At 36.2% G+C, this 23420-nt stretch overlaps 2 protein-coding genes across 2 annotated transcripts; one reads left to right on the top strand and one right to left on the bottom strand.

The window, feature by feature from the left end:
* Window positions 1–7453: 7453 nt before the first annotated feature.
* Window positions 7454–8630, top strand: LOC113292813 (NADPH-dependent aldehyde reductase-like protein, chloroplastic). The gene is made up of 2 exons (XM_026541659.1): window positions 7454–7732; window positions 8064–8630. The coding sequence occupies exons 1-2, from the start codon at window positions 7466–7468 to the stop codon at window positions 8613–8615; spliced, it is 819 nt and encodes a 272-aa protein (XP_026397444.1). The 5' UTR covers window positions 7454–7465; the 3' UTR covers window positions 8616–8630.
* Window positions 8631–8879: 249 nt separating this feature from the next.
* Window positions 8880–13132, bottom strand: LOC113296736 (oleoyl-acyl carrier protein thioesterase, chloroplastic-like). Its single transcript, XM_026545063.1, has 7 exons — window positions 12601–13132; window positions 12186–12319; window positions 11976–12089; window positions 11293–11388; window positions 10084–10171; window positions 9913–9981; window positions 8880–9412 (listed from the first exon to the last, which is right to left on the bottom strand). Exons 1-7 carry the CDS (start codon window positions 12946–12948, stop codon window positions 9143–9145), a joined length of 1119 nt encoding a protein of 372 aa, XP_026400848.1. The 5' UTR covers window positions 12949–13132; the 3' UTR covers window positions 8880–9142.
* Window positions 13133–23420: the final 10288 nt, after the last annotated feature.

Genomic DNA, 23420 nt, shown 5'->3' with positions numbered 1-23420 from the left:
GGCGACCTAAAATCACCGGGACGTGAGCACTTGGGTCCTGAACTGGCTGGGTGTCTAGAACAACAAAATCAACTGGATAAACAAACTTATCAACCTCAATTAGAACATCCTCTATGACACCACGAGGGACTTTGACAGACCTATCAGCTAATTGTAGTGTCATGTTGGTCGGTTTCAGCTTACCAAGACCTAGCTGGGTGTATACATGATACGGGAGTAAGTTAACACTAGCTCCTAAGTCAAGTAATGCCTTATCGACCATGTGATTACCAATTGCACAAGATATGGTAGGGCATCCAGGGTCCTTGTACTTAGGGAGTGTTTGGTTCAGAAGAATTGAACTTACTTGACCAGCTAAAAAGGCTTTCTTATGGACATTAAGCTTACGTTTTCGTGTACAAAGATCCTTAAGGAACTTGGAATAAGATGGTAGTTGCCTAATTGCTTCTAGTAACGGAAGGTTTATGGTAACTTTCTTAAAAACCTCCATTATGTCATTAAAGTTTGATTCATTTTTTGTTGGTGCCAATAACCGGGGAAATGGGGCTCTGGGGACAAAACCAGGCTCAACAGGACCCTCATTGGTCTCTTTAGAGACTCTATCAGTCTCCTCATTTTCTGGCTCATAAGGGTGAACTACAGCATGTTCACTTTCAGGTATGTCGACCTTATTATCAACTTTCTTTCCACTCCTAAGGGTCGTGACAGCATTCACATGATTGTACGATTTCCTCCTCTAGGGTTAGGATCAGTATGACTAGGGAACCTTCCATCTTCTCTCTCACTTATAAACTTAGCTATTTGTCCTACTTGAAGTTCTAACTTGGCAAGACTCTGGGAAGTATTCTTCAATTCCTGCCTAGTTTCTTGTTGAAAGCTCATGTGGTTCTTTGATAGCATGTCATGGTTACTTACTAACATAGTGATAGCTTCCTCTAAGGTAGAGATCTTTTTCTCGGAAGTGTTCTGAAACTGGGTTTGACCTGAAGAGTTCTTAAAACCAAAACCTGGGGGAGGCTGAGAATTGCTAGACTGGCCTTGACTCTGGCCCTTAGACCAAGAGAAATTAGGATGGTTTCTCCAACCAGGGTTGTAGGTTTCTGAGTATGGGTCAAACTTCTGACGGTTCTCAAACCTAGCATTGTTATAGACAGCATGGGCTTGTTCTTCACTAACCTGACCTTCCCATAATGAATTATCGGGCTCTATTCCACAACTAGAGACTTGAGAGGCTCTATTAGGTTCAACAAGGGACCTATTTTTAGACTGGCCCATTTCCAAAGCTTCTAACCTTCTAGATAAAGCAGCAAACTTAGCATCTGAACCAAAACTTGTATCTACCACATTGGTGCTACTTCTATTGACTAAGAGTCTTTTAGGGGGTTCAACACAAGATTCCCACTGTTGGGATTTTTCAGCGATAGCTCCTAAGAAGGTAAAAGCATCATCAGCATTTTTACTAGTGAACTCACCAGCGCACATAGACTCAACCATGGCTTTGGTCGAATAGTCTAAACCATCATAAATAATCTGTACGAGTTTCATATTATCAAATCCATGGTGAGGACACTGAGATAGGAGATCATTGAATCGCTCTAAAAACCTATAAAGAGACTCTCCCTCTTGTTGCACACTAGCACTAATTTTCTGCCTAACAGCTGCAGTTTTATGCTTAGGGTAGAATTTCATATAGAAGGCAGCGATAAGTTCCTGCCATGTTTCTATGGATTCAGACGGTAGGTTGTTCAGCCAGGTCTTGGCTTTGTCTCTCAAAGAAAAGGGAAACATCTTAAGTTTCAAGACTTCATCGGTAAGGTCCTTTATCCTAATTGTCCCACAGATTTCCTCAAAGTCCCTAATATGAAAATAAGGGTTCTCATCATCTTTTCCTAAGAATATAGGGATCATCTGAAGAATACTAGGTTTTATCTCGAAATTAGCCGTAGTGGCTGGCAATTTAATGCATGAAGCTCGGTTGGTCCTAGTTGGGAACATGTAATCTTTCAAAGTTGCCATCGCTGGCACAACAGAAGTACTAGGGGTACTTTTATCACTCAGAGATAAATTCTCAAAACTGAAGTTTCCAAAAACAGGGCTCTCAAAAGAAGAGTCTTCGAGCTCCCTGCTTAAATCAGAAGAACTACTAGGTTTTTCGCTAATCAATCGACCTAGAGTATCTCTTTTCCAAGCCCTATTAACAAAATCGGGCATACACTAAAAAGAATTCAAAAAGAAATAAAAAATCCTAACAGGAAGGTTCTAGCAATCACACAGCAGGCTGACTCGACTTTACCACAGCAAACCTAAAGATTTCTAGCAAACAACAAGCATGATGGCTCCACTTAGATTGTTTCTAGACCAGCTTCTAATCCTTCGAAAGGGAATTCGTTACAATTTGAGCAAACCCCTCTGGAATCAATCCAAGTTAAAGCAAGTTGAATCGAGGCGAGGGAAGCTCAGTGGAGCTTTGATACCCAAAACCTCACCGATCCTATGCGGCGCAGTCACGCATTCAACTCGCAGAAACCGTCAAGAACTTCGAGGTGTGCTTAAAAGAGTAACCAATATTTTTCGAATGATTGTCCTGTTAAGCTCGATACCCTATAGGTCTCTTTCTAGTCCAAATTTTAGGCTTAGGTTCGCTTTAGGTTTCGTTTTCCTAAGGCGGGCAAGAAGGGAGCGGTGATGAAATCCGAACCCTTATCTTGTTTAGGCCAGGCCTTGCCCTTTACTAGGAAAATAAAGACAGTCCGGTTCGTCCTCAAACAATTAGCACCTTAAGGAGTACAGTAACTCGCTTGCAGGGGATTCGCGAGTGTTTCGATTGGACTTACCTCCCGTACCAGACGGGCGAAGAACCGCTGTAGTCGACTCGGGCCACGACTCCTATGCCGTGTGCGAACCCGAGGGGCCGAGACGATATTGTAATCGTCGTCCTTCCCTGCAAACAGTTTATATTTAAGGGTACCCTTCCGTAGGGTTTAAAAATAAAAAAAAATGTCCCAAAATTAATGTCCAAAGTCCATAAAAAAAATACAAAAGAAAAGAAAGTCTAAAAAAAAAATTACAAAAATAAAAATGTCTCTCTTTTTTTTTCTCTCTTTTACAAAATAAAGAAAATCTTCTTCTTTCGCTCCTTTAGCTTTGCTTTTCGCTCCCAAACTTTAAGTAAATCACCACAAGCTTTGGCAAAATTGTCTTTCGCTCCAATCTTCAAAAATCTGCAAGGAAACAAAAAAACCAAAAAACGTAAAGAAGAACAAAAATAATAAAAATAAAAAAATCTAAAAAAAATGCTAACTAAACACAGGTCCGCGTCGGCGGCGCCAAAAATTGATGGTTTATCAAAAGTGATTGTAGTTGAAGTGGTAAAACGGATTCGTATCAGACTTGTGAAGAAAACAATTTTTCTAGATTTAAATTAAACACGCAAATAAATAAAATAGTTCAAACCTTTAGAGAAAAACACCAAGACTTGGATTCCACCATTGATCCATTATTTGATAAATTCTAATAATTAATATTCATGCAATTTTTCTTTTAGAGTGATTCTAATATTATGCCTTTTGTAGATTTTTGAAGTAATAAATGTAAACACCAAGCATGAAACATCAAGAGTCTTAAACTAAGCATGCTCCATCAAAATGAATCACAATTATTCAATAAAAATCAATTTTCCAATAAAAATTCCATGCAAATAATCATGTAATAATATTGCAAATAAATAATAAAGTTAGAATTATACCATAAATAAGGACCAATGGCTTCCTCCGTCGCCTTGGCTAAGGGGTTTAGCTCCTCATCCCAAAAACACACTCACAAGATAAATTCATGGCTAAAATAGGTGTTTTTTGATGTATAAGATGAAACAGGAAATTGTAACGCTGTGAAAGTGTTACAGCGTCACCGTTACAAAGGGGTCACTGTTACAAAAGAGTATGGTAATTTAAGACTGTTGTAAACGATAACTATCTACTGCTGTGAAACAACAACAGTGGTATTGAAAATAAGTTTGCTGAAGAACGACGGACTCTGCGAGTCTGTTCTTCGTGTTCTTCAGAAGCTTTAATGGCAGCAGCAGCAGCAGCGCTGTCTCCTCTATAATTGCTTCTCCTAGGCTCTCATCGACTCTAAACTCTCTCCTAAGGTTTTCCAAACTTTTCTTTGATGTAAACCAACACTTATATAGCCCAACAGATCCATAAATCTCGACTAAATATGCGATTATTCTTTTTCTTCTTCTCATGCAGTTGAAACGATAATCGCTTCTGTTGAGATTTTTCACGTGCTGTTGGCTATAAAATAGCTACCAAGCTCTTCCATAATCTTGAATAGGACCATGTACATGTTAATCCAGCGTCAAAGTCCTCCAGAAATCTCTCAAAAATATTCTAAAAACCCAACAGAGAACACGTCTCTCTGTTGGAAACTTTGAAACCCTCTCTCGGCCATTCCAGCCCAATTGGTTGGTTCCGATCGATTGTACTAGGCCTGTTTAGTCCATACAAGTCCAGCCCAACTGATTTCGGCGATTGAATCTCGTTAAAACTCCATCAAAATTCGATTATCAATCTGCCAGTGAACTTCCCGCCAATTTTCCAATTCAAAACGTGAAGAAGGTGGGTGCCCTTATCCTGTGATGTTCTCCCTTTAGCAGCTGTCTGGAAATAGGTCACCCCTTAGTAATTAGGTTACCCCTTATCCAAAATCGAGGGTCCGTATAGTGATTTCTCTGGGACATTTTCCGCACTTTTTCGGGGTTCCTCCGGGATATTCCTGGGGTACTTCCGGTACAATTCTGGGGCGCTTCCGGCACGTTATCAACGGAGGTCCAAATGCCGCATTTTTAGCCAATTTCGCCACAAAGCCTTATTCTTCCAAAAACACCTACAAATAAATAAAATAACCAAATAAGTACGATATCGAGCACTAACAATATATACAAATGAGCTATATTAGACACATAAATGCGTCTATCATAAAGTGTAACAATTTGCGGTGGATAAACCAACAAATGGTTGCTTTCCACTTGGACGCAGTTCGGAAATGGCATGTGGATATCATCCTATTTGGATTGAGTTCAATTTTAAATCTTGATGGACGTGAAGATTCTGGCAGTACTTCTAGCCACAATGTGTCATGGCACGAGAATTTGGAAGACACACGAGTGATATATAGTAAAGTAGAAACTGTTCGTGCGACACAACATCAAGTAATTCAACCAAATCCGAGACGCTTTATGCATCATCTCCGACCTGGAACCAGAATGAAGCTTATTGTCCTACTGCACCACAACCAACCTATTCTACGTTTCTACCATCTGATTTACAACTAACCACTTATGTTTTTCAACTGTATGGATATGTAAGAACATTCTTTAATTTGTTGGCTAGTGGAAGTATTCCGGGTCTTGAAGCCTGGAATCAAAACGCTAAAAAAAAGTGATCAGCACAATCAGAAGACTTATCACTTTAATTTTTGTTACTTAATGTAATTCTAATTGGCGGTTACTAAAGAAAATCATATTAAAGTTAAATACAATCCTTTAGTAAAATTATTAACCATATTAATATGGGTAAACAAAACTCACATTTATTATTTTCCTAATTTTCATTATGTTTTTCCCTGGATATTGAGAACCTCAAAATTGATTCTCTCTGGTAGTCTTAAATAGTAAATCATAAACTTAATTCCCCAACAATATTTGCACTCGAGATTTCTTCGTATTAGTTCTCTGTAAGAGTAAGTGGATAAGCATTTGTTACTTGTTAGTTTGTAGGGGAATCAAATGAAATTAATGAGGAATTCAGTTTATCCTTGATCAACAAGATTGTTAATTTTGTAGAAGTGACGAATGGTTCATCATTTTCTTTTTTTCTTCATTCTTGGTAATGCGCCTTAAAGATCGAATCAGATTAACGACTGATTAATGAATTTGGGATAAGTGATTGATTAATGATTAATATACATGTCTTCTAGAATACATATGGTCGCATATTAATCCTAATGATACCATGCTGTTTTTCAGGCCAAACTTCTCACTGCAATTATTGTAGTTTGGTAAGTCGACGGGCTTTGTGATCAATGGCGGTTTGTGTCTCCGTCAAAATTGACGGTGCGACTGCGAGGAAAATTGATGGTGCGACTATGCGACTACGAGGATGGAGGGAGAAGATGAATCAAAATATTTTTTGTTTACCCACGTGAATAAGGTTTTTAATATTTATAGAGGGTTACATTTAATCTTAGCATGGGTTGTATTTTGTCACCGCCTTCTAGTTTTAATTAATGAAAATTAATTTTGATGTTGATATCAAATTATATATGGGTTAAGTTAAGCAATACGTTTACTTCTGATTGAAAACAACCATTCAATTTAAATAACCGTTATATACTAATTAGCATTAATTTACTACTCAATTGACGTCTTCATTGAGAGTGATTGAATTTGTTCAACACCTTACATTTTAAACAGAAGACTATCATTTTCCGTCTTTACCATTCCTTTACATATCTTCTTACCAACTTAGCATCAGTTTTATCCCTCTCTCTTAATCGATTGATTTGAAAGGTTAAAGCTACAAATTCAATTATTTCTTTGTTAGTTGTCTCAAAACGAAATTGTAAGTCACATATAACATGAAGACTCGGGTTATGGATGCCATTGCATGTTGTTTAGTTTATTAAAAAAAAATTGTAGGTCGTTTTAGTAGATGCTCTCGCAGAAATACACACTCGGTGTTTGGGTTGCAGTAAGCTGAGTTTATAACACATAGTTTCTTCAAGCGTACAAATCTTTTTATTCAGCATACCGAACACGACAAAATAACAAGTATCGAGACATCTTTCAAAAAAATGAAATTGAAATTCAAAGAGACTTGAGTGATATTTGAGGTTTTGAACAGATGTAATTTGATATGAGGTGATAAATTAGTGTTTATATAGAATTCTAAGAGCCGCTTTATGTTGTCATTGGGCGATTTAAAATGCGCCGCAAGACACGGAATAAGTCGACAACATCTTTACTCCAACCGCGCGAAACAATTTATAACGTTGTCACTTACAGATGAACCACACATCTCTTCTTTTGATATTGTGGGAAAGTCCTCAAATTCTAATAGTGTGTTTGGATATAAATCTACTTCTGACTTCTGCTTCTCCAGAAGTAAAAGTCAGAAGCAGAAATCAGAATCAAACAAAAAGTTAATTTTCAGTTTCTAAAAAATCATTTTGAAATTTGACACCCAAATTGACTTCTGACTATTCTACTTTTAGAAGTCGAAAAACTACTACTCATCTGCTATCCAAAACGGGCTATAACTCTGCCCACCCAGTGAACACAAAATCGGCAAATCTCCTGGGAACTGCCCTTATCCCGTAAATCCAAATATCTAGTACAAAAACAACCAAATACAGGAACAAAGCTTTACTTTGCTTTTCCTCATCTTAGGTTTCATCTTTTGTCATGGCGCTGGATAATGCGAACGCAATCCCTTCTTCTTCCTCACTCCCACTGGAAAACCGGGTGGCGATAATCACAGGTGCATCAGGTGGAATCGGTGGCGCAATCGCTCGTCACCTTGCCTCTCTCGGTGCAAAATTAGTCCTCAGTTACTCCAGTAACTCAACCCAAACTGATCTCCTTGCCACTGAACTCAACAACTCATCATCATCATCACAGCCAAAAGCAATATCAATCAAAGCCAATGTTTCAGATCCAGACCAACACCATGTTTGTTTACTCCTGACTCATCTGAGTCGTCTGGATCTGAATCATCTGGATCTGAGTGAAATCACCCGACTCATCTGAATCTGAGTCGATATGTTTGTTTTGAGTCAGATCTGACTCGTCTGACTCGGAAATAAATGAGTCAGTGGTTTGGTCCCATGAGTCAGGGGTATTTTGTTACCTGACTCAAATGAGTCCGAGTCAGGGGTTATGTCTGAGTCAGAGGTCGAGTCAGATCTGACTCAAAATGGAAAACAAACGGTCTGACTGCTGACTCGGTCCGAGTCAGGGGTTGACTCAGATTCAGATGCCGAGTCAGCTGCAAACAAACAAGTTCCAAGTCAAATCGTTATTCGATCACGCCGAGAAGGTTTTCAATTCACAGCCACATATCTTAGTTAACTCGGCTGGAGTATTAGACCCGAAATACCCAACAATCTCCAACACCAACATCGAAGATTTTGATCACATATTCAACATAAACACTAAAGGAGCGTTCTTATGCGCCAGAGAAGCTGCTAACCGGTTGGTTCGCGGTGGTGGTAGGCGGATTATATTGATTTCGTCGTCTATGGTTGGTGGATTGAAACCTGGGTTCGGTGCTTATGCTGCGTCGAAGGCGGCGGTGGAGACGATGATGAGAATTCTTGCGAAAGAATTGAAAGGGACTGGAATTACAGCTAATTGTGTTGCGCCTGGACCTATTGCAACTGATATGTTTTATGCAGGGAAAGGGGAAGTGCAAATCAAGAATGTGATTGCTGAAAGTCCATTGAGTCGACTCGGTGAAACTAAAGATGTTGCTCCTGTTGTTGGGTTTTTGGCTGGGGATGCTAGTGAGTGGGTTAATGGACAGGTTATTCGTGTTAATGGCGGATATGTTTAGATCAGACAGGAAGAAAATCTCTTTACATTCTATGTTTCCTTTTGTTTGATTTTTCCTCTCTATTTTGCTACTGTATGCAAATGGTTCAAAGTATTTACAGTGGCATCAGAAGCTGCCACAATAAAATCCTGTGTTTCAAATGCATCAATGGTCCTGACAGAGAGCCAAAAATGTGCAACAATAAATCTTGTGTTTACGTCGAATTGGACTCGATGAAATTTTATTGCAACTCACCTACAGAAATTATCTCAGGAGTCCAAAAAGTTGGTTAAAACTGGCATTCATCATCGATTCAAATAACAGCGAACATAAAATTACAAGCTCATGATGAACAAATATCCGTCTTGTTTCACGAAGTTCAAACTGGGTACTTCAACATCAACATCATACACTCTTAGCACTCGAAAAGCATAACGTTCTTTAATTCTAATGATACTTGGCTTAGCTAATTAACCAGAAACGAAAAGAAAAGAAAAAAGCTTACAAACTGAAACAACAAAAAAGAATAAACTGAATTTGACGCCTTTTCATCTTGCAAGTTTCTTTCTCCATTCGGTTCTTCCTCGGTTTAATTCAAGCCCTTCGCCTGATAGTCTCAAGAAATGCAAAAATTGACAAGTATCCATTTCGTGCCTTCTCCCTGTGACAGATCCATTTGTCTCTTGAAGCTTATCTACATCATCAGTCATCTCTGGGCTAGTGAGAGAATCAACAGTGTTGTCGTGCTGGCACTCTCGTCGATAGTCTAATGTGATCTTTTGCAACTCGTGAGTGTCAATGATCTCTTGAGGAATGCTCTGTTCAATAGCAAATGTTATAAATCACAAATCTATAAAACAGTTCTTATATAAAGATAGAGCATCAAATGATAATCAGATGTTATAGCTATTAGGCATGACTGTGGAAAGATTGGTTCTTGCTTATTCAGTTACCAAGGGAATATCAGATGTTATTTTATAAGTCAGTTCTGATTCTGGTCCTCAAATAGGTGGAAACAAAACTTAAGTAGACTGGTGAAGCATCAGGGATTCAGGAACCTGGTTCTGGTCTTAAGACTCAGTTACATCTGATATCATAGTGATCAGAGCAAGGTCTGTTACATACTAAAGGATCCAGTAGCAAACTTACATGTATTTGAAGCTGGATAATCACCCTTCAATTCAATTTCTAGATAAGCAGGGTAAAACAACAATCCTAATATAGGTTACAAGCAGAAAACTCAACAAAAGTTTCACATGTGGGTTCTCAAACAGAGGTTTTAAGCAAAAGCATGAGTTGGAGAGGCATTTCAACTGACCTCAAGAACCCATCCAATGTAAGTGACATTGTTGACATGCTGGTTCATGTCCAGATCAGCTCTTCTTGGCTGCAACAGAAAATTTAGCACTTAAGAAGACCATTTACACAAAACTGGAGCATATCAAATAAAGTTGTGGAGTCCAAGACCAAACAAGCTTAGAGAACTTACCACTAGGCGTAGTTTGGAATATTGTGCAGGATCTTCAAGCTTGGGAATTTTCTTCAAACTGCTGTTATTTTCCTCAGGAAATGATAATCTAAAGAACATAAACAATGGTTGAAATTACTTCTTCATATTACCAAACAATGAAATATTAAAGGTCAGAACAACGGAATGAACTTGCAAGTTTAGGGAGCATAGTCAATGTTTAGCTGCTTTAGTTCAGGCAGCTGTAGTGTCGTCTTTAGAAATACTTAAATAGCCACTTGGTAAGCTTAAAATGCTATAAATTAATGACATTGAGTCAAAACTCTCAGGTAGTGTGTGGTGAGCGTCCAAATTACAGAGGTTAAACTAATCAGGGCTTGAATCGCGTTTAATTGAATGATTAGATTATTTGAAATACCAAAATTTGCTGAGCATATGATACACTGTTTATATGATACATTGAAGACTAAATTCAGAATGAAACATCTGAAATTTTGAACCACAAAAGAGAATGGGAACATAAGGCTAAGGGCCATGATTTGTAAAGACAGTTAGCTATAAAATTTGACTGTTGGTTTACCACTCAATTGGAGAAAAGCCACAACTACAATAAATTGATGGTGATAAAGGGAGATCACCTGTTGACAAGTAGCAATTGAGAATCTTTTATTCAAGACTCTGGACTTGAGCTATACCAGTTTGACTAGCACTATTTAATTGAGTTAAGGTGGCTAGAGTCAGCACTTGAAAAATCTAGTACAGTCAAACCTCTCTATATTAATAGGAAAATGATACATTTACCCCTGGATTATCCAGGGAATAATCCCGACTGAAACAAAAAAGGGTGTGGGCTCTACCCTTTAACAGTCCCCCTGTTTTCTCCTGGTGCAGAAATCTGTTTCAGTCGGGATTATCCTCGGGATAAACCCATGATAGGTGTATCATTTCCCATATTAATACTCTTGGGCAAACCCAAAATCATTAATTTAAAGTGGCTACTATTGTAGAGAGGTTGTACTTACAAAGATTAAGCCAAGTTGGGATCAAAGCTTTATATTATTAAATCGTGAGTATTACTATAGAGAGGTTCTACTGTGTATCCAAAAGAGAGGAAGAATCTTTATTTAGGGAAGGGAAGCTACTTCGTGATTTTGGAAGAGCTTGAATGAGAAATCATCAATGCACAATCAAGGACAATAAACAGGACATCCAAACGAGAAGGAAATGTACCGAGGTGTCCGTGGGCAGAAAACCAAATATTCATCCCGCACATCGTCATTGACTTTTTGAAGTCTTCTTGTGTTCTGATTCATCATCACCCACTTGCTGCAGGCAAATATAGGTAGACATGAAGTGTTTAGAATAAGTAGTTTCTTTAAATTAGGAAAAGATAACAAAGACAAGACATAGTATGCAACTTCACAATCAGGAGAACCTGTAGCACATTTACAGCATCTATACTGGTATTGTTCAACTTTAATATGGCATGCATACATTGGGATGAATACCAAACAAACAAGCGCATCATAAGAGATTTCCAGGGCAGCGAAGGAACCAATTTGAAGCATTCTCATAGGCTTTAACTGAGAACCACTCAATTAGCATGAACACTTGGCCAAGGACACATGCTACGCCACCTAGCTCATAATGTAGTTATGTTCACTCACTAGTTAACATTCTGAAGAGCGTTGCTTTCATACATTCAATTTGGATTCATTTCGGGATGAATTCATTGCATAAGAAGAATACTCTCCTCTAGCAAATAAACTAATTGTGATTAAAATTGACTCTGCTAATATTGAGAAAGACTGTGCTTCACAGACACTGTAGAATTGGACTAGTAGCAAGACCCAATAACATTTGAGCCAAGAGAGGAAAAAAACTAAAACAAGAGATTGTGTACGATTAACAACCTGGTAGCTCTCCCAATAACTACACCAGTAGCAAAATCTTTAAGAATCCAGTCACGCCTAGTACCAATTCTCCCTTCACTTTGACACCATGTTTCGATCTCAACCACATCACCCCTATCCATACACATTAAAAAAAAAAAAACATACTCAGTAACTCAGGCATCTCAAAACCAGAATTGCAAAGATCTAAAAAGAGGTAAAAGAACCCACCAAGCTGGGTATTTGTAAATCTCAATGTGCATGCGGGAAGTGACCCATATGAGATCCATTTTCCTCATGGTAGGAGTTGTTGCAAATCCATCAGTTGAAAACCCAACACTCTGTGCATGATTGCATGCAACTTCCTGCATCAAATACATCACCCACACGCAATCAAACAACATTTCACAAGAACAAATCTCGTGAGAAAAAAGCGGACCCTCTTGGTACATTCAACTCAAATTCAACCAGCTTAAAATCAGAAATCTCAATCCTTTTAGCAACCCATTTTAGTAATTCAGGATTGAAATCACAGGAAGAAAGAATTTGACAAAAATAAAAATGACCCAGAATTAATTAAACCATAGATTTCAAAATTAGGCATTAAAAATCAAAACTTTAAAAGAAGATAAGATTCAATAAATACCTGTAACAGATTAGCCATGGTTTCAACAGTAGCAGTTTTATTAATCCCAACTTCATAACATCTAACAATGAAATTCTCTTTATAAGATAAACCATCTTCAAGCAAACTACCTAAACGCAGCCTATCCGCTAAACTAAATGCTGAATTAGAACCAGAAACAGCAGCAGAAGAAGAATTCTTAGTATCGTTAATAACAAGATCAGAAGCTGTAGTTGTTGTTGTTGATGTTTTAGATGAAGAAGAACATGAAACAACAGAAATTCCTCTGAAAGGGGTTTTAGTTTTGGGTAAGAATCTAGAATGAGCTAGGGTTTGTAATAGATCTGCATTGCATCCTTTCAACATCATTTTTTTTTCTTTCTTTCTCTGTTTTCTTCACCACAAAAATCAAAATTGAATCTGTTTTTGTTTGTTTTTCTCTCTGGGGAAATAATAGTATTTTATATAGTGGAGATATATTTGGGGAGGTTGCGGCGATGGAAACGAGGTGGAGGGAGAAGAGGGAAGTGGGAAAATGTCACTGGTTGGTTCCGAACTGATTTTAACACTTACAAATTGACAGTCTGTTTGATGTTGCCTGCTGTGACTGTCTTGTCTTTAGTTCTGCAATTTTTTATTTATTTTTGCATTTTGTAAACATTTTTATTTTTCCATGTTCTCTGGACTTCAAGTTGCCGCACAAGGTTGGAAAGGTTGGACCTTATGGAATCATGTCAAAGCTCCTACAAATTAAGTATATAAACGTTAAAGACTCTTATTTAGATTAGCTTAATTGGGGGCCATCGGAATTAATTGGGGGCATGCATTGGAGGACAAAAAAGGTTATCAGAATCTAATTTGGGTCACCCCTTATAAAAATATTTTTAAATGGCTAAAATGCCCCTAAATGATTAGTGTTAAAATTTAATTAATTAGTGATAATTTTAATTAATTAGTGATAATCTTACTTAATTAGAGTTTAATTTTTTTTTCCAGATTTTTTATCTGCAATTTTTAGTCTAACTTTTTTTTTTTGCCCAGATAGTATAAAAAATCGTCAAGGTATTAAAAAATTTCATTGGCGACCCTCAACAGTCGTTAATGTTTAGACTGTTTAAGTGACGACTCTAAACTGTCGAAGATTCATTAATGGCGGAAATGTACGACAGTTTTGGGTCGTCATAAAAATGATCAATTTCCTGACGACCCTTTGCAAGGGTCGTTGCTGTTTTGGTTACGCATTTGACGACTTAAACAATCGTTAATGTTTTAAAAATGTCGTTATAGACTGTCGTTAATCTCTAAAAAGAGTCGTTAGTGTATGACAGTTTAGAGTCGTTATTGTTTTGATCATGATGTATATGACGACCCTAAACTGTCGTTAATGTCGGTGAAGGGTCGTTAATGATGGTCGTTACTTGAAAAAGAAAAATATTAATCAAGGGTAAAATAGTATATTCATCTTCCTATTTTTACACCCCTGAAAAATTTGTGGGCAAACAAAATTTCATGGCCCCCAATTAGAAGTTATGACCCCCAATTAAACTAGGTTATTTAGGTGTATTTCTGCATCCCGAATCCTGAACCCGTATTTAGTTGCACCTCTCTTCGTGGATAGATCAAAGATAAAAACCTGAGTCAATATTGGATACGAAAGGGATAGTCTTATCCTAAACCAGCATAATGATTTTAATAAAGCAGTGTTAGCTAATATCCCAATTTTTCAAATGGGCATGTTTCATTCTCCCAAAAAAAAGATAACAAACAAGACTAATGATAAAGAGATTTTTGGTGAGGAAGACATTCAGGCTAAAGGTTATTACCCAAAAGGTTGGTCAAGCCTCTGTGAATCAATGCACAGAGGTGGCTTAAGATTAAGAGATGCTCATAAATTCAATTTAGCAACGTTAGACTGATTAAAGAACCAGACTCTTTATGGGTCAAAATAATGGGATCTAAATACTTTAGATATAAATACCCTCTAAAAGTCAAGCCACCTGATGAAAATTATTGGATTTGGAAATGTATATGTCATGGTCTAGAACTAATTGAGCAATTCAACATTTTGGAAGTGGAAAATGGCCTCAACATTAATATTTGGGAAGATAATTGGATACCAGGGCTTAATTCAAATTTTTTGTCATATAAAAACTCATCAAACAACCATCTTATTTGGTAGCAGATTTAATTGATCCTCGCACTAAGAAATGGAATGTTTCTCTTATTCACTTCATCTTTCCCGAAAACATAGCAAAGAAAATTAATAACATCCATCTCTTCTTAGATAGGTCTCTGCAACAAAAACAAGATCAGCTTAGATGGATACTAACTAAATCAGGAAATTACATAGTCAAATTTATGTATGATAAATTAAATGAAGTAGGAATTGATACAGTCGGCTTATCTTTACCTAAGTCTTTCTGGAAAGCACTATCGAAACTTAATGTCCCTCAGAGATTAAAAGTGTTCATCTGGAAGTGTTTACAGAATGCACTATCTACAAATGCCAAGCTCTATGGGAAATTCAAGGATATAGATCCTCATTATACTATGTGTGTTGTATAAACTGAGACATCCGAACATATTTTACTTCATTGATGTAACACAGTCTTCCTGAATAAATCCAAAACAACATCTCAATAATCTCATGAGGTGCAGAGAGATGTTCTACATTGGTCTTGTAAGCAAATACATCAGAAAGACAAACATAACACGGTAAAGAAAACTAAACCTGTTTGGATTGCTCCAGATAGACATAACCATAAAATTAATGTAGATGCAGGATGGATATTACCTAATTTGCATGCAAGTTTTGCGTTAATTTTGAGAGATGATGCAAGAACTTTTGAAGGAGGAAGAGCAAAACACTTTATCAGTACAAATCCTCAAGAAGCTAAGGCGGGAGGAATTCTTCAAGTAGCATCTTAGGTTCGAGAAAAGAACTTCAGAGATTTCAGTATAGAGGGATATTGTGAAAGCTTACATGGAATAGTAAATTTCTTTTGGAAGAAGCTAACAAAGTAACAAGGAATTGTTCAAACTTTTTGGGTTTTCATTTCGTTTCTAAATTAGGAAATGCGGTAGCAGACTTTTCAACTGATTTTTCAAAGTCTCTAAGTTCAGTCATGACCTAGGATGATACACCCCCGCAATGTACTCAGCACAAACTATCAGTAGATAAATCTGATATCTGGAGAGACCTTCCCCATATCTCCATATTAGATGGATATACTATTGATGTAATTCAGACTCATTATGAGTCTTAACTCTTTCAATGAAACGCTTTATTCAAAAAAAAAAAAAAAAGGGTTGTCGCACAAGGAAATTATAAATGGTTTTGTAAGTTGTTTAATAGATTGGGAAACAATATGGCTTGTGCATTAGAAAAAGAAAACTGGAGCAGAAGATAATATTCCCTCCGTTCCATTTTAGATGATGTTTTAGGGTTATTTTTTTTGTTTCACAATACTTTAAAGTTTTCATATTTTTCCACAAAACTACCAATAACACCCTAACTTTTTTTCTTGGAACTATAAGTTTTTCTTTTTAATGCACTAATAGCAATTAATGTTTGAAGACTTTTCTTAAGGGTGTAGATGGAAAATCTTCGTATCTCTCTCCATTTTTTAATTCGCGTGGAAACTCCAAAAACATCATCTAAAATGGAATGGAGGGATGTTAAAAAATGGTTAGAACAAGACTATGTAATCTTTAACACCTCACAAGGGAAGACAGGGGATATGAATGGAGACAAAGGCTCAACAGTGGAAGTTAATGAATTGATAGGTATCACCGATGCAGCTGAAACAAAAGACACAACTAGAGAAGTTGAGCAGAATTAAGAAGTAATGGGGGTGAACATATGGATCAATGAATGAATTTATGATACAAGAGCGGTTGCTTCTAACATGGATCACGATCTTAATAGAGCAGTGAAGAGGTCTACTGATTTTACTGTCTTACATAAAAATGTAAACAAAGGTTGCCACATGGTCAAACAAAAAACTTCACCTTTTAAGAAACAAGGTTCACCTGCTAAGAGTCCAGTTAAGGCTGCAATGAGTCCAATTAAGATTACTAATGAGGGTCATAAGAAGATAGGATCAGTTGGGGTGGAGGCCATAGTGAAAAGAAACAAGCATAACCCTTTCCTATGGTAAGTGACTTTCCTTACCAATTTATATAGATATTGAAAAAGCGGGGGTCTAACAACACCACCCAATATTTCGATTAGCAATCTGTATGGACTAACTCCGAAATACTTTGCTAGAGAATCAACTAGACAGTCAGACTCAATCTAGATAAAAGTATCTCAAGGAGTTAATATCTCTCTCTTGTTTTTGATATTACTCAACCTAATAGAAATCAACGAGTCCTAATCAAACACAAGGAATACTTGGACGGTACCAAAGACCAATGTCCAAGGATCAATCAATATCAATCAACAACCAAAGGTCGGATTTCCAATTGATGATCTTTAACACACAACCTGTATTATTTCAATTATATAAAAAAATATAATGCGGAAAAGAAAAAACACAGACACCAGAAGTTTTGTTAACGAGGAAACCGCAAATGCAGAAAAACCCCGGGACCTAGTCCAGATTGAATACACACTGTATTAAGTCGCTACAGACACTAGCCTACTCCAAGCTAACTTCGGACTGGACTATAGTTGAACCCCAATCAGTCTCCCACTAATTCAAGGTACAGTTGTACTCCTACGCCTCTAATACCAGCAGGATACTACGCACTTGATTCCCTTAGTTGATCTCACCCACAACCAAGATTTGCTGCAACCCAAAATCGTAGACTTGATAATAAATAAATTTGTCTCACACGAAAAAGTCTATCAAAGGATAAATATGTCTCCCACAGAAAAACCCTAGGTTTTGTTCCGTCTTCAGATATAAAATCAAGGTGAACAGGAACCAATTGATAATCCGGTCTTATATTCCCGAAAAACAACCTAGATTAATCAATCACCTCTCAACAATCCTTCTTGACTACACAAGCGGTTTGTCGAGGAATCACAAACAGTGAGACGAAGATGTTTGTGACTTCTTTATCTTGTCTATAGGAGAACTCTCTCGATCTCAATCCAATCAAGGATTGTACTCGTACGATAGAAGATGCAAGATCAGATCACACAACTACGATAAAAGTAGTATCGGTCTGGCTTCACAATCCCAATGAAGTCTTTAAGTCGTTAACCTGGTTTTAGAGAAGAAAACCAAAGGTTAAAGGAGAATCGACTCTAGCGAGCGCACTAGTATCACACGAACGTGTGGGGATTATTTTTTCCCAATGCTAGATGTCTCTTATATATAGTCTTCAAAACAGGGTTTTGCCTTAGTTACAAAGCAATCAATATTCACTGTTAGATGAAAACCTGATTTAGATTCAAGTTAATATTTCTCAACCGTTAGATCGAAAACTTAGCTTCTCACACACACTTGAGATATACGTTTACTGGGTTTGTGAAAACCGTGCCCAAACGTGTACGTGTATGTTGGTTCAACATAGTAACCCAAAAGGTTAACCATATGAGCAATTTATATTAACCTAGTTCTTCTTCACCATAACTAGTTCAATTGACTCAAATGAACTAGTTAGAGAGTTGTTCAATTGCTATGAGATCTTATGTAACTACAGAAGACACAATTGAAACAAAGATGATTTGATTCGATGAATCGGCTCATGAACTTTATAGCCACGGTTTGTATAAAGCATTCCTTAGTAATTTAAGTTTCATGTTCAGAGCACATCTTTAGATCATAACCACTTAAGCTCACAAACAAGTTCGCGGACTTAAAGCAACCAAAAGAGTTTTCCAAACTCAGCAAAAAATCTCGGCAAAGAGACTTCCGCCAGTTCGCGGACTAAACATGCAAACGAGTTTTTGAAAAATCCTAGCAGAAATTCTCGGCAAGAGAACTTCCGTCAGTTCGCGGACTTGGAAAAGCCAATTCCTCCGGTTTCTCTCAATCAACAAAGTTTGAAAACTTCGGATTATGGAATACATGGTTATGTAATCTAAAATCTTATTCTAATCATTGAGACATTCTCAGAGGACGTTATATAGCCGTTATTCACAGACCGTTTCACGTCAGAGCAATTCTCAAAGTAATTGAAACTTTTCATGACTTTCGTCACTAGGTGAAGATAAACTTGATCAAAGCGAAACGCTTTACCAACACACGATTTCGAGAAAAAGATAAGTAGTGAATACTCAGCTCGAAATGTCAAATGTGTATGATCCAGTCTATATAGCATACGACTTTTTGTCTCATAAGAAGTAGGAGATAGAATAGATAGACTTTTGAGTGATAGATAAGTTCAAGTCTCCACATACCTTTTTGTTGATGAAGTTCCACGGTTCCTTGAGTAGATCTTCGTCGTTGTATGATGAGTCGCCATGAAGTCCTTGAGCTCAACTACACTTTTATATCCTAGTCCGAGACTTAGCTATGTAGACTAGAAATCAAGACTCATAGTTTTGATCACAAACATTGACAAACATGCTTGAGATAGCAACACATGCGTGGTCGACCGAGCAATGCTCTAACAGATATAAAGAAAAATTTGTCTAGGAACATTTCAGAAAAGATAGAAAATGATGTTTGTGATAACGGTGGGGATTTGAGAACAAGTAGCAAGAGCTCTCCTGTTAGATGCGGAACAATTGAGAAGGTAGGTACTCATAACCCCTTTATCATGTTGAGTGATTTTAAGGAAGGTAGTGTCAACAAAGATGTTTTCATTGGCCAACAAACCGTAAAAAAGTTATTATCGAAGATTGTAAGGGGGACAGTGAAGAGTTTTCAGATGTGGATTCAGTCAAAAATTATCATTTCATGTCTTATGAGGATAAGTTTATTAAGAAAACGAATAAATAACTCTCAAAGCTAAAATGGAATAGACGAATCCCCAATAAAAGAAGCAATGAAATGGAACAGACCGCAAAAAACTGCTTGCCGTGGCTTTTGTTTTTCTTTTATGCTTCATCGATGGTTTGTTTTTCCATAGTAGAACTAATTTTATTTGTATTCGGAGTTGCCTTAGCCCTCCCTTGGTTTCTTTTCTTGTTATGGTGTTGGCTTAGGCCTTCCCGTGAGATACTTTTAGGCGCTCTTTTATGGTATTCTTTTTTTTTTTTTATGATCTATGAATTTTGACCTTTCTCCTTTAAAAAAAAAAGTCTTTAGCCCCATCTTATCGGTAAAATCTTTTTAATATAAAAAAAAAGTTGTCACATAAGGAAATAGTTTTTAGTCCATAGTATAAGATTTGATTTTTACGAATAAGAGAAAAAATTAGAAAAAGATGTTTATATTGGTGTATATTTTACATGATAAATTTGTAAGATAATGGGTAAGGATCCAAAGACATAATTAGAATGATGTTGTCGTGATGTTTTTGCGTCATTTTTCTTATAAAAATCAAACGACGATGAAGTTGAAGCTAATATTTTAATGAAACATTCCTCTTATAAAGATATACATTCATACTAAAAATGAGCACATTCTGAGATGTAGAAGATCACCATCTACCACGTTGAAAATCAATCGCTGAAGAATAACGGTTAAAATCGAACTTTGTGGATGGTGAAGTTTCATATCTCGGGATGCCCTCATTTTTAGTAGGAATATAGATATTTACAAGAGGAATATGTCAAAAGAAAATATAAGTTTCAAATTCATTGTTGTTTGAGTTTTATAAGAAAAATGCCGCTAAAGTATTAAAATAATATTATTCTAATTATGTCAATGTATCATTCTTATTGATTTTATCGGTGTATTTAAGACTCCACACTTGTGAGAAGTTCAATTATATGGTAAAAAAGTTTTGTTGACATGTTTTTTTTTTAAATTTTTTTTTCTAAGTAGTTTTGTTGTCATGATTCAAATGATAAGGTGATACTGAATTGGATGTTCCAAGAGACAATCAAACAGTAAAACCTAGTTATTTAATCTAAAAAATAATCAGTTTTCTCTTATTATATATAGGATTTTTTTTGATAAATGATAATATCTAACGATAATAATGTTAGTGTCTTCGTGGTTGGTAACTTAAAAATAATCTCGTTTATTTTTTTTCTTCATATTTTTCAAAGGAAATCCAATGTCTATAATATTTGGAGAACTTTAACATCTTAGGGTCCGTTTGGCATGGCGTAGTTGGAGGAGGGAGTGCAGTCAATGGGTGTAATATATAGGAGACTGCATTAGGAAGTTCAGTGTTTGGCATGTCCCAAATACACGACATAGGAACTACCCTCGTAGTCGGACTACCTCCAGTAGGCTACTTTCAATGCAGGCCTCTAGACATGGGTTTTCAATAACGCCCTCTACTACACTCTTTAACTACGCCCTTTGACTAATTTTGACCATCTTTTTATTCATCCCTATTTTCATGTTCTTCGTCTTCCATTTTTCTTCTTCTGAAGATTAACTAATTTTTCTCAAGTTTTCACGAGTTACAAAATGAAAATCATCAACATCAGTACTGGATCTAATTATTGATAGATGAAACTTGGGTTTTCATCGTAAACATCATTCTCATCATTAAATGAAACTACCATGTTAGGATTTCATCAAAGATCTCTCCACCTCTCTCTATGTCTCTCCCAGTTCTTTCTGCTATATATTGTGCTACACTAGAAAGAGATAGATTTGAATTTATAAAGCCTTAAACCAAAAGTCAGAAACCTTAAGAATTGATTTCATGTTTATGAAAGATTTGGATATCAAGATCCATCATACTTATTTCGATATTTGACATGAATTGTGATACGGTTTTTGAGAGTATAGATTTTGGTTTCATATATAGTTTCCATTAAATCTATGGAAACAAGATATAGTTGAATCAAGCTTTACTTTGATTTTTCTGAAGGATGAAGATGAAGATTTGATAGGATGTGTTAGACTTCCTCATAAACGTGGAAAACAGCAAAATCCCATTACATATGATTGCAATGTCGTGTAATCCAATTACTTGTAGTTGCAACTACGTGTAGTACCAAAATTTTGTGTGCCAAACGGACCTTAAATACTTATTAATGTTAAACATATACTTCAAAATAGACTATAATAATTCTTAGCATTTTATTCAAAGACCTCTCTTTTGGAGTCAAAAACGGGAAAACTTGCAATACTTCAAAATGGAATAAGATGGCTAATTATACAACACATACCATTGGATCCCATTGACTATTTTGTTCCAATAGTCTTACATCACCAAACCTAATCAATAACATGCCAGCACCAAGAAAAACTTCTACAAAAACAACTGTAAAAAGTGTTGGGGTAACTCATCTACGTAAATGTTAATCCTAATATAGTAACATTTTTGCAGAAACAGAGTTAGTATGTAGTGTGTTAGCCTCTGATTCAGCTGGCATGGTTCATATGCAACATTATTGTGGCCAAGACGATATTTTAGATGTGACATGATGCACATAGCATCCAGTAGTCATATTGCACACGTCATTACTGGGATGTGATGCTCATTAGAGAAAGTATTCCGCGTCTAATGATTATCATTTTTGTGTGTATTACATCCTCTTTGCCCTCAATTTTTAACAAGTATTCCACATTGTTAAAACACCAAGCTAACAACCTCCGTACTGACTTTACAAATTGGGTGGGTAAGAATAACCAATTTGATATTTTTGTTTTAATAAAATTAATTTTTGAATAAAAATCGTACCGAGTTAATTAACAACTCAATGTAATAGCCAGCAAACATACAACAAGTTATAAGTCTCTCTCTCTTTTGTTTTTTTTGACAACAGATATAAGGTGCTTTTTTGTTAAGGCACACATAACATAACTGATAAATGATGTTATATCTAATAAACTCTAGTCATTAAACATGTCCATAATCGATTTATAGAGACACATACCACACCTGATGATAACATAGGGTACAGTCCACGTCTAGTTACCACTACCATGACTTGGCTTATGTTGGTAAAGCTCTTTGTTTGGTTTCATCTCTTCATCCTTATTAAAATAATTTTCAACTTCAACGTTGTTTTCAAAGTAAGAAAATAGCGTTGTGATGCTCTTAGAATTTCACAAGTGGTACCTCAAGTTTCTCAATAGTGTATACAATATAAATGCACAAGATAAAAACCTTACTCAAAACAAGTAGCAACACAAGTAATAAATTAAAGATAATTTAATTTAGAAATAGAAAATTACTTTGAATCAATATTCCTCGTTGTTTATCACCATTAAATCTTGAAAATTATAAGAGTGAAGCTGGCCACTTAGTGAGACCATCAATGCTATTATTTGTACATGTTATCAATTTATCGATTTTCATTGTCAAAAACCAAACTGCAAATGTAAGATTGATATTCATTATTTGTTTGTCGATGATTGTATCATTTTTTTAAAGGCTTTTTACAAAAATGAAGTGAATCTTAGATTGTTGTTAGATGACTTATGCTCTTGGAATGGACATAAATCAAAACAGTAAGTCCACTTTACTTACCTCCTCAAACTTGGGAAAAAGCTTTACTAGAGGCATGACTAATGCTCTAAGGATGCAAGTCTCTATGAATCCTGGTAAGTACCTTAATATCCCTTTGCAGTGGGGTATAATTAATGGAATAACTTTTAGTAAGATTGTTAAAAAAGTAGGAATAAAACGCAGGGATGGAAGTCCAGAAATCTTAATCTTGCTGGTAGATTCACTAAAATTTGCTCTAATATTGATCATTTGACTTATCATGTCATGTCTGTTGTTAAACTCCCTAACGACCTGATTAGAAAAATTGCTAAATATGTAAGAAAATTCTTTCGAGGAAGTGATAAAGAAAATATAAGCAT

Source organism: Papaver somniferum, chromosome 7 (assembly GCF_003573695.1).
Source record: "Papaver somniferum cultivar HN1 chromosome 7, ASM357369v1, whole genome shotgun sequence".
Lineage (NCBI taxonomy): Eukaryota > Viridiplantae > Streptophyta > Magnoliopsida > Ranunculales > Papaveraceae > Papaver > Papaver somniferum.
This window is presented reverse-complemented; position numbering and strand designations above follow the sequence as displayed.